Source organism: Procambarus clarkii, chromosome 29 (assembly GCF_040958095.1).
Source record: "Procambarus clarkii isolate CNS0578487 chromosome 29, FALCON_Pclarkii_2.0, whole genome shotgun sequence".
Lineage (NCBI taxonomy): Eukaryota > Metazoa > Arthropoda > Malacostraca > Decapoda > Cambaridae > Procambarus > Procambarus clarkii.
In genome coordinates this window covers 41840426-41853453 of record NC_091178.1, presented here as the reverse complement: position 1 = coordinate 41853453, position 13028 = coordinate 41840426, and the positions used below count along the sequence as shown (strand labels likewise).

At 33.8% G+C, this 13028-nt stretch overlaps 1 protein-coding gene across 1 annotated transcript in view; it reads right to left on the bottom strand.

Annotated features, from left to right (window-relative positions):
* Window positions 1-13028, bottom strand: part of LOC138369729 (ABC transporter F family member 4-like) — a 49648-nt gene that overhangs the window by 1741 nt on the left and 34879 nt on the right. The window contains exons 5-7 of the mRNA XM_069333168.1: window positions 11785-11934; window positions 5017-5142; window positions 2677-2769 (exon numbers count right to left, since the gene is read on the bottom strand). Of these exons, the coding sequence (XP_069189269.1) occupies window positions 2677-2769; window positions 5017-5142; window positions 11785-11934 (369 nt within the window). The remainder of the gene's footprint in view (window positions 1-2676; window positions 2770-5016; window positions 5143-11784; window positions 11935-13028) is intronic.

The following is a 13028-nucleotide window of genomic DNA, read 5'->3' as shown; positions in this document are numbered from 1 at the left end:
ATTTGTGAATTCCTTTTTGGATATTAATAGAATGGGATATTGGACCATGGCCTGCTTACGTAGAACAATCAACACCAACCCTAATATTCCTCATTTTTTAAAACGCCAAATAATCAATGAAGTTCAACGGAATCTAATGATTAGATCATGGGAAAGAGCAGTAGCAGATGAAACAACTACTGAACTTTTATTTCAAACACACTACAGAGCCCGAGATGACATGGACTATGTTTGTTAGCACCTTAATAACAGTTATATGGGTAGTTAATTTATATTGTGGATATTTAGCCAAATTTACCTATTTTTTTTTTTACATGATTCATGCTATTATTGACTAATTTATATTATTAATACATATATTCATTTTATTTAACAGTTCTAAAGTTATATATATAGAAATAGAAATTTAGTAGCCACACTCCTACTAACATTCTGAATATTCAGCTGCACAAAGCTTTTAAAAAAACATTTTATCAATGTTTCCCTTTAAATCTTTTTCATCTTCGATTACATCAAGTTCCCAAATAGAAGAATATTTAGACAAAGATAATTCTTATCTTTTAAATATTACTTTAGAACCATGTATAATTAAATTAAAGCCATTTCTTAGATACAATATTGTAATTGTAAATGTTTATGCTATAAAAATATGGATGGGATCTACTCAAGAAGGATATCCTGCAGCATCCCAATTACAATTTATACTGCGAGTCATAGTTAAGGAGCATGAAAGATATTGTTCTTATATGTTTGTGGAACTCTTCTCTAACATTGACCAAAGAAGCATCATGTTCTGTGGACAGAATTTCCAGGACCCCTGTCATTATGACTTAAAATTGCCTATCACGGGATATAGGTCCTACGCCAAAGATCCTTCCATATTTCTGATGATGATACAAGCTTCCAATCAGGAACGAGAAGCTCTGAGAGAGATGATGATAGCAGACGGAATATCGATTCCATCGCCATGTAGCAAAGTTGATCAGGCAGCGGTCAAAAGGCTTATGTCCCTCAAACAATATTTGAATCGGCATTATTATTTCAGGCACATGATGTTTAAAAATATACGTTGGGAATTAACCCGAGATTTGAGAGCTTACGAAGCATGGTTGAAAAATACAAAATGGCTTACCTGCATTGATGACAGGATGAAACAACATAGACCCTATTGTTTACATAAAAAATTTGGTTGTAACGACCCTCGTGAAGATATAATTTATAGGGACCCCAACTATGAACGTCAATGTAATTCTTTTTTTTTTTTACCCAAATATTGTGATAAATGGTCTAAAAATTATACATTTCGGGTTTTCAGTGATGGTGATGAAAAGTGTGATGATATATGTTGTATTAGGCTACGAAATCTTGACCGAATTTATCATTTAAATTCGGCGAAGAGCGAATTAATTGCTCGAATAGTGGTGAAAGAATACGGATCATTTTATGTAGAAATGGTATACCACGTACTTTTCATAACCCGAAATCCCCATCTCTTTATGGACATCATTCAAACGGGAGAAAAGGAAGAAATCTGTCGTTTTATTATAGAAGACGAAGGTTTATCATCATCATCATCATCACCACCACCTCCAAATAGTTTGCAGGCAATGTGCGTCAATCAATTTGTGAATTCCTTTTTGGATATTAATAATTGGACCGTGGCCTGCTTACGTACAGCAATCAACACCATTCGTAATATTCCTTCTTTTTTAAAACGCCAATTAATCAACGAAGTTCAACGGAATCTAATGATTAGATCGTGGGAAAGAGCAGTGGCAGAAGAACCAACTATTGGACTTTTATTTTACTGAATTGATTATGTTATAAAATATATATGTTTATTATTATTCTAATAAATAAATCTAAAGTTGGAAGCAAATGCTAAAAGTATAAATAAAAACTATTGATGAATCTTAATAATGTAATAATGCCCAATCAATTAATTCACATATCATTCTTTACATTAGATAGGGAACTTAAGTGACTGACTGGACTCTGGCCGATGATAGATTTAACCAGTTCAGTTATCATTTTCTGTATTTCAGAGTTTTACGTACTTCTTCCGTTAGTCGCAAGGCAACATTTTGTAAATGATCCACACTATCTTGAAGCCTCGATAATTTAGTTAGCAACTCAATACCAGTTATAAGGGTGGTTAATTCATATTTGGGATATTTAGCAAAATCTATTGAAGGTTTCGGTAATCTACCTTTGGTTTCCAGGTAATTAAGACCTATAAAAATATCTATAACGAATTCGTGGTTCATTGTGTATTGATCCATGTAATCCATCCTATCTGGATAATTAAATTCGTCTAATCCATATGGCCACTTATCACCATTATTACATGATGCCACTTTTTTTTTGGTTGCTATGAGTTCATCAGTTGAATAAAAGGTTACTAAAATCTTTCTAAGTTTTGTATTATCATACTTTTTTCTAAAGAATAAAATAAAGTTGATCATTTCATTTACTGATGACGTCATTATGTATTCGTTTTTGGTAAATGAATGGAATAGTTAAGTGAAATTCGAAATTTTTATTACTTATATACTTCTGGCCAAAATTTAATTTCTAATTAGCGACGATAGTTGCTGAAAACTTGTACTTTTGATAATGATTAGTTCCCCTTATTTATACCCTTCGACTACTAAATAGTAGATATATTATAAATACCTTAGGATTGGGATTATCTAATTGTGTTTCTTCTTCTTCTTCTTCTTCTTCTTCTTCTCCTTTGGCTGCACTGCTACAACATGTCTCTAGGAACTGATTAAATTCATATGTGGAAGTTGTATATTGTAAGGCCAGATTCGTCAAATAGGCCAGGTGTTTTTCTTTGAAAAATTGTTTTGATTGAATTACAGTGTTATACTACCAACCATTTATTATACTACCATATACATGATAATATTGGTTTCCATTATTAATTTCTACCGGAAATTCAGTAGTTGTTTCATCTGCTACTGCTCTTTCCCAAGATCTAATCATTAGATTCCGTTGAACTTCGTTGATTATTTGGCATTTAAAAAAATGAGGAATATTAGGGTTGGTGTATATTGCTCTACGTAAACAGGCCACGTTCCAATATCCCATTCTATTAATATCCAAAAAGGAATTCACAAATTGATTGACGCACATTGCCTGCAAACTATTTGGCTTGTAGGTGTTTTTACATGGAGGTGGTGGTGATGATGATGATGATGATGATGATGATAAACCTTCGTCTTCTATAATAAAACGACAGATTTCTTCCTTTTCTCCCGTTTGAATGAGGTCCATAAAGAGATGGGGATTTCGGGTTATGAAAAGTACGCCTTTTACCTTTTCTACATAAAATGATCCGTATTCTTTCGCCACTATTCGAGCAATTAATTCACTCTTCGCCGAATTTAAATGATAAATTCGGTCAAGGTTTCCTAGCCTAATACAACATATATCATCACACTTTTTATCACCATCACTGAAAACCCGAAAAATAGAATCTCTATTCCCGCCAGTCATTACAATATTTGGGTACCCCCAAATGAGATCTAATTTCATAGTTGGGGTTCCCTATAAATTATATCTTGACGAGGCTCGTTATAAAAAGATCCATCATGTAAACAATAGGGTCTATGTTGTTTCATCCTGCGATAAACGTAGTTAAGCCATTTTTTATTTTCCAACCATGCTTCGTAATCTCTCACATCTCGGGTTAATTCCCAACGTATATTTTTAAACATCATATACCTAAAATAATAATGCCGATTCAAATATTGTTTGAGGGACATAAGCCTTCTCACCGCAGCCTGATCAACTTTACAAAATGAAGATGGAATCGATATTCCATCTGCTATCATCATCTCTCTCAGAGCTTCTCGTTCCTGATTGGAAGCTTGTATCATCATTAGAAATATGGAAGGATCTTTGGCGTAGGACCTATATCCCGCGATAGGCACTATTAAGTAATCCGGATCATGGGGATACTTGAAATTATGTTCACAGAACATGATGCTTCTTTGGTCAATGTTAGCGAAGATTTCCAAAAACCTATAGGAATGAATAAAATTTTCCATCCTCCTTATTTGCGACTCGCAGTATAAATTGTAATTGGGATGCCGCAGGATATCCTTCTTGAGTAGATCCCATCCATATTTTTATAGCATAAACATTTACAATTTGAGGTTTTAATGGTATTTGATTTATAAATGGTTCTAAAATAATATCTATACCATATGAACCATATTTGATGATATATTTAATTATTTGGGAATATGATGTAATCGAAGATGTACAAGATTTCAAGGGAAATATGGATACCATGGTTTTTAAAGCTTTGTGCAACTGAATATTCCGAATGTTAGTAGGAGTGTGGTTACTAAATTTATATTTCTATTCATATAACTTTAGAACTGTTAAATAAAATTAATATACACATATTAATAATATAAATTAGTATACAATGATATTCTTCAATTGGTCAATAATAGCATGAATCGTGTGAAAAAAAAATAAGGTAAAAAGAGAGAGAGAGAGACGAAGAAGTTAAGCCAAAAAAAGTGAATTTAAAGGTTAGCATATTTATAATATATCTACTATTTAACAGTGGTGGTCCACTGGAACATCTGCGTAAACTAAGTGAATCCCGTCACCCCTACTATCATTATTTTTGTTTCCAGACGAAGATAAAAAAATTTGAAGTGGCTGCTGCCTCAACTTCAGTGCCTCTGCCGTCACTACTATCACCATCATAAACCCCCCTCCCCCCCCCACCTTCGTTTTATCCCCAAGACTGACACTACAAGATGAAGTAGTTGCCACATAGAACCCCACTTTCTCTTAATCAATCACCACCAACGCCTATTAAGGAACGTTTTTGGTAAATGAATGGAATAGTTAAGTGAAATTCGAAATTTTTATTACTTATATACTTCTGGCCAAAATTTAATTTCTAATTAGCGACGATAGTTGCTGAAAACTTGTACTTTTGATAATGATTAGTTCCCCTTATTTATACCCTTCGACTACTAATACCTTAGGATTGGGATTATCTAATTGTGTTTCTTCTTCTTCTTCTTCTTCTTCTTCTTCTTCTTCTTCTTCTTCTTCTTCTTCTTCTTCTTCTCCTTTGGCTGCACTGCTACAACATGTCTCTAGGAACTGATTAAATTCATATGTGGAAGTTGTATATTGTAAGGCCAGATTCGTCAAATAGGCCAGGTGTTTTTCTTTGAAAAATTGTTTTGATTGAATTACAGTGTTATACTACCAACCATATATTATACTACCATATACATGATAATATTGGTTTCCATTATTAATTTCTACCGGAAATTCAGTAGTTGTTTCATCTGCTACTGCTCTTTCCCAAGATCTAATCATTAGATTCCGTTGAACTTCGTTGATTATTTGGCATTTAAAAAAATGAGGAATATTAGGGTTGGTGTATATTGCTCTACGTAAGCAGGCCACGTTCCAATATCCCATTCTATTAATATCCAAAAAGGAATTCACAAATTGATTGACGCACATTGCCTGCAAACTATTTGGCTTGTAGGTGTTTTTACATGGAGGTGGTGGTGATGATGATGATGATGATGATGATGATGATAAACCTTCGTCTTCTATAATAAAACGACAGATTTCTTCCTTTTCTCCCGTTTGAATGAGGTCCATAAAGAGATGGGGATTTCGGGTTATGAAAAGTACGCCTTTTACCTTTTCTACATAAAATGATCCGTATTCTTTCGCCACTATTCGAGCAATTAATTCGCTCTTCGCCGAATTTAAATGATAAATTCGGTCAAGGTTTCCTAGTCTAATACAACATATATCATCACACTTTTTATCACCATCACTGAAAACCCGAAAAATAGAATCTCTATCCCGCCAGTCATTACAATATTTGGGTACCCCCAAATGAGATCTAATTTCATAGTTGGGGTCCCTATAAATTATATCTTGACGAGGCTCGTTATAAAAAGATCCATCATGTAAACAATACGGTCTATGTTGTTTCATCCTGCGATAAACGTAGTTAAGCCATTTTTTATTTTTCAACCATGCTTCGTAATCTCTCACATCTCGGGTTAATTCCCAACGTATATTTTTAAACATCATATACCTAAAATAATAATGCCGATTGAAATATTGTTTGAGGGACATAAGCCTTTTGAGCGCAGCCTGATCAACTTTACAAAATGACGATGGAATCGATATTCCGTCTGCTATCATCATCTCTCTCAGAGCTTCTCGTTCCTGATTGGAAGCTTGTATCATCATCAGAAATATGGAAGGATCTTTGGCGTAGGACCTATATCCCGCGATAGGCACTATTTCCGGATCATGGGGATACTTGAAATTATGTTCACAGAACATGATGCTTCTTTGGTCAATGTTAGAGAAGATTTCCAAAAACCTATAGGAACAATAAAATTTTCCATCCTCCTCATTTGCGACTCGCAGTATAAATTGTAATTGGGATGCCGCAGGATATCCTTCTTGTGTAGATCCCATCCATATTTTTATAGCATAAACATTTGCAATTTGGGGTTTAAATTCTATTTGATTTATAAATGGTTCTAAAATAATATCTGTACCATATGAACCATATTTGATGATATATTTCATTATTTGGGAATATGATGTAATCGAAGATGTAAAAGATTTCAAGGGAAATATGGATACCATGGTTTTAAAAGCTTTGTGCAACTGAATATTCCGAATGTTAGTAGGAGTGTGGTTACTAAATTTATATTTCTATTCATATAACTTTAGAGCTGTTAAATAAAATTAATATACACATATTAATAATATAAATTAGTATACAATGATATTCTTCAATTAGTCAATAATAGCATGAATCATGTGAAAAAAAAAATAAGGTAAAAATGTTTGCTGATCAACTGCCGTTTTAGCAAAGAAAGTGGGTCGGTCAGTAATTGGTCGATTAAAAATGACTTGACCCATTGTTTATGTTGAGATGGGGGGGGGGAAGGAAGGTGATGACATAGGGTGCTGTCAACTGATACATATCAGTGTCAGTTGGACTTGTCCGGTATGGAGGCAGCACCTGCAATTTCTTCTCCAGGATCGTTGAAGAAGAACAACCACCACTACCTTCATCATCAACTCCCCCTTTCCCTTAACTTGTGGGCTGCAGAAAGTTAATGAAATTCGGAGAGAAAGAGAGAGAGAGAGAGACGAAGAAGTTAGGCCAAAAAAAGTGAATTTAAAGGTTAGCATATTTATAATACATCTACTATTTAACAGTGGTGGTCCACTGGAACATCTGCGTAAACTAAGTGAATCCCGTCACCCCTACTATCATCATTTTTGTTTCCAGACGAAGATAAAAAAATTTGAAGTGGCTGCTGCCTCAACTTCAGTGCCTCTGCCGTCACTACTATCACCATCATAAACCCCTCTCCCCCCCACCTTCGTTTTATCCCCAAGACTGACACTACAAGATGAAGTAGTTGCCACATAGAACCCCACTTTCTCTTAATCAATCACCACCAATGCCTATTAAGGAACCCATATCAGTGAAAATCATTTAAACATATAAGGGAGGTGTGTAAGAAAATTGAACTACAGAGGGAACCAAAAAAAAACCTATATCCAGATTCAACCATTACTTTGGTTTGCGTACACCTACTGACTGTTCATAAATATATGTGGTGAAGAATTCAGTCAGAGAATCAACCAGGCTGAATATTTGAAGTCACTCAGCAACAAAAAAAGTCCATATGTGTGATGAAGACAGTTGTATTTTTTTATATTATGTTAAAGATGAAAGAAGACCAAGAGCATTCTCAATAAAATGTTGAGATAACAAAAATTGCGGTTATTTAGTATTAAGTCGAAGGGTATAAAAAGGGGAACTAATCATTATCAAAAGTACAAGTTTTCAGCAACTATTGTCGCTAATTAGAAATTAAATTTTGGCCAGAAGTATATAAGTAATAAAAATTTAGAATTTCACTTAACTATTTCATTCATTTACCAAAAACGAATACATAATGACGACGTCAGTAAATGAAATGATCAACTTTATTTTATTCTTTAGAAAAAAGTATGATACTACAAAACTTAAAAATATTTTAGTAACCTTTTATTCAAATGATGAACTCCTAGCAACCAAAAAAATAGTGGCATCATGTAATAATGGTGATGAGTGGCCATATGAATTAGACGAATTTAATTATCCAGATATGATGGATTATCAATACAAAACGAAAGAGAAACACATTACTTATATTTTAAAAGGTCTTGATTACCTGGAAACCATAGGTAGATTACCGAAACCTTCAATAGATTTGAGTAAATATCCCCAATATGAATTAACCACCCATATAACTGGTATTGAGGTGCTAACTAAATTGTCGAGGCTTCAAGATAATGTGGATCATTTACAACATGTTGCCATGCGACTAACGGAAGAAGTACGTAACTCTGAAATACAGAAAATGATAACTGAACTGGTTAAATCTATCATCGGCCAGAGTCCAGTCAGTCACTTAAGTTCCCTATCTAATGTAAAGATTGATATGTGAATTAATTAATTGGGCATTATTATATTATTTAGATTCATCAATGTTTTTTTTAGCATTTGCTCCCATCCAATATCCCATTCTAGTAGTATCCAAAAAGGACTTCACAAATTGATTGACGCACATTGCCTGCAAACTATTTGGGTTGTAGGTGTTTTTACGTGGTGATGGTGGTGGTGGTGATGATAAACCTTTTGTATATAAAATAATCCATATTCTTTTGCCACTATTCGAGCAATTAATTCGCTCTTCGCCGAATTTAAATGATAAATGGGAACACATAAATTTACGTAGGGGGATGGGTCAGCTGGACTTCTCTTTGTGCAGTTTCTTTTACTAAAAACACTACATTTTCGCTGGGAATCGGCATATTGTCTTATAAGGCGGTGCTAATTAGAAATAAAATTTGGGCAAGAAGTGTATATAAGTAATAAAAATTTAGAATTTCACTTAACTATTCCATTCATTTACCAAAAACGAATACATAATGACGTCGTCAGTAAATGAAATGATCAACTATATTTTATTCTTTAGAAAAAAGTATGATACTGCAAAACTTAAAAATATTTTAGTGACCTTTTATTCAAATGATGATCTCAAAACCACCAAAAAAATAGTGAAATCATGTAATAATGATGACAAGTGGCCATATGAATTAGACGAATTTAATTATCCAGATATGATGGATTACAAGGATCAATACAAAACGAAAGACGAACACATTACTTGTATTTTTAAAGGCCTTGATTACCTGGAAACCAAAGGTAGATTACCGAAACCTTCAATCGAATTGGCTAAATATCCCCAATATGAATTAACCACCCATATAACTGGTATTTAGGTGCTAACTAAATTATCGAGGCTTCAAGATAGTGTGGATCATTTACAAGATGTTGCCTTGCGACTAACGGAAGAAGTACGTAACTCTGAAGTGGAGAAAATGATAACTGAACTGGTTAAATCTACCATCGGCCAGAGTCCAGTCAGTCACTTAAGTTCCCTTTCTAATGTAAAAATTGATATGTGAATTAATTGATTGGACATTATTACATTATTAAGATTCATCAATGTTTTTTCATTATTTAATCCCAACTTTAGATTTATTTATTATAAGAATAATAAACAAATATTTTCAATTCAGTAAAAAACTTTTTCATTGAATCTGTTCTTAAAAAAAAAAAGTTTAGTAGTTAGTTCATCAGCCACTGCTTTTTCCCAAGATCTAATCATTAGATTCCGTTGAACTTCGTTGATTAATTGGTGTTTAAATAAATGAGGAATATTAGGGTTGGTGTTGATTGCTCTACGTAAGCAGGCCACGTTCCAATATCCCATTCTATTAATATCCAAAAAGGAATTCACAAATTGATTGACGCACATTGCCTGCAAACTATTTGGGTTGTAGGTGTTTTTACATGGAGGTGGTGGTGATGATGATGATGATGATGATGATAAACCTTCGTCTTCTATAATAAAACGACAGATTTCTTCCTTTTCTCCCGTTTGAATGAGGTCCAGAAAGAGATGGGGATTTCGGGTTATGAAAAGTACGCCTTTTACCTTTTCTACATAAAATGATCCGTATTCTTTCGCCACTATTCGAGCAATTAATTCACTCTTCGCCGAATTTAAATGATAAATTCGGTCAAGGTTTCCTAGCCTAATACAACATATATCATCACACTTTTTATCACCATCACTGAAAACCCGAAAAATAGAATCTCTATTCCGCCAGTCATTACAATATTTGGGTACCCCCAAATGAGATCTAATTTCATAGTTGGGGTTCCTATAAATTATATCTTGACGAGGCTCGTTATAAAAAGATCCATCATGTAAACAATAGGGTCTATGTTGTTTCATCCTGCGATAAACGTAGTTAAGCCATTTTTTATTTTTCAACCATGCTTCGTAATCTCTCACATCTCGGGTTAATTCCCAACGTATATTTTTAAACATCATATACCTAAAATAATAATGCCGATTCAAATATTGTTTGAGGGACATAAGCCTTCTCACCGCAGCCTGATCAACTTTACAAAATGAAGATGGAATCGATATTCCATCTGCTATCATCATCTCTCTCAGAGCTTCTCGTTCCTGATTGGAAGCTTGTATCATCATTAGAAATATGGAAGGATCTTTGGCGTAGGACCTATATCCCGCGATAGGCACTATTAAGTAATCCGGATCATGGGGATACTTGAAATTATGTTCACAGAACATGATGCTTCTTTGGTCAATGTTAGCGAAGATTTCCAAAAACCTATAGGAATGATAAAATTTTCCATCCTCCTTATTTGCGACTCGCAGTATAAATTGTAATTGGGATGCCGCAGGATATCCTTCTTGAGTAGATCCCATCCATATTTTTATAGCATAAACATTTACAATTTGAGGTTTTAATGGTATTTGATTTATAAATGGTTCTAAAATAATATCTATACCATATGAACCATATTTGATGATATATTTAATTATTTGGGAATATGATGTAATCGAAGATGTACAAGATTTCAAGGGAAATATGGATACCATGGTTTTTAAAGCTTTGTGCAACTGAATATTCCGAATGTTAGTAGGAGTGTGGTTACTAAATTTATATTTCTATTCATATAACTTTAGAACTGTTAAATAAAATTAATATACACATATTAATAATATAAATTAGTATACAATGATATTCTTCAATTGGTCAATAATAGCATGAATCGTGTGAAAAAAAAATAAGGTAAAAAGAGAGAGAGAGAGACGAAGAAGTTAAGCCAAAAAAAGTGAATTTAAAGGTTAGCATATTTATAATATATCTACTATTTAACAGTGGTGGTCCACTGGAACATCTGCGTAAACTAAGTGAATCCCGTCACCCCTACTATCATTATTTTTGTTTCCAGACGAAGATAAAAAAATTTGAAGTGGCTGCTGCCTCAACTTCAGTGCCTCTGCCGTCACTACTATCACCATCATAAACCCCCCTCCCCCCCCCCACCTTCGTTTTATCCCCAAGACTGACACTACAAGATGAAGTAGTTGCCACATAGAACCCCACTTTCTCTTAATCAATCACCACCAACGCCTATTAAGGAACGTTTTTGGTAAATGAATGGAATAGTTAAGTGAAATTCGAAATTTTTATTACTTATATACTTCTGGCCAAAATTTAATTTCTAATTAGCGACGATAGTTGCTGAAAACTTGTACTTTTGATAATGATTAGTTCCCCTTATTTATACCCTTCGACTACTAATACCTTAGGATTGGTATTATCTAATTGTGTTTCTTCTTCTTCTTCTTCTTCTTCTTCTTCTTCTTCTTCTTCTTCTTCTTCTTCTTCTTCTTCTTCTTCTTCTTCTTCTTCTTCTTCTCCTTTGGCTGCACTGCTACAACATGTCTCTAGGAACTGATTAAATTCATATGTGGAAGTTGTATATTGTAAGGCCAGATTCGTCAAATAGGCCAGGTGTTTTTCTTTGAAAAATTGTTTTGATTGAATTACAGTGTTATACTACCAACCATATATTATACTACCATATACATGATAATATTGGTTTCCATTATTAATTTCTACCGGAAATTCAGTAGTTGTTTCATCTGCTACTGCTCTTTCCCAAGATCTAATCATTAGATTCTGTTGAACTTCGTTGATTATTTGGCATTTAAAAAAATGAGGAATATTAGGGTTGGTGTATATTGCTCTACGTAAGCAGGCCACGTTCCAATATCCCATTCTATTAATATCCAAAAAGGAATTCACAAATTGATTGACGCACATTGCCTGCAAACTATTTGGCTTGTAGGTGTTTTTACATGGAGGTGGTGGTGATGATGATGATGATGATGATGATGATGATGATAAACCTTCGTCTTCTATAATAAAACGACAGATTTCTTCCTTTTCTCCCGTTTGAATAAGGTCCATAAAGAGATGGGGATTTCGGGTTATGAAAAGTACGCCTTTTACCTTTTCTACATAAAATGATCCGTATTCTTTCGCCACTATTCGAGCAATTAATTCGCTCTTCGCCGAATTTAAATGATAAATTCGGTCAAGGTTTCCTAGTCTAATACAACATATATCATCACACTTTTTATCACCATCACTGAAAACCCGAAAAATAGAATCTCTATCCCGCCAGTCATTACAATATTTGGGTACCCCCAAATGAGATCTAATTTCATAGTTGGGGTCCCTATAAATTATATCTTGACGAGGCTCGTTATAAAAAGATCCATCATGTAAACAATACGGTCTATGTTGTTTCATCCTGCGATAAACGTAGTTAAGCCATTTTTTATTTTTCAACCATGCTTCGTAATCTCTCACATCTCGGGTTAATTCCCAACGTATATTTTTAAACATCATATACCTAAAATAATAATGCCGATTGAAATATTGTTTGAGGGACATAAGCCTTTTGAGCGCAGCCTGATCAACTTTACAAAATGACGATGGAATCGATATTCCGTCTGCTATCATCATCTCTCTCAGAGCTT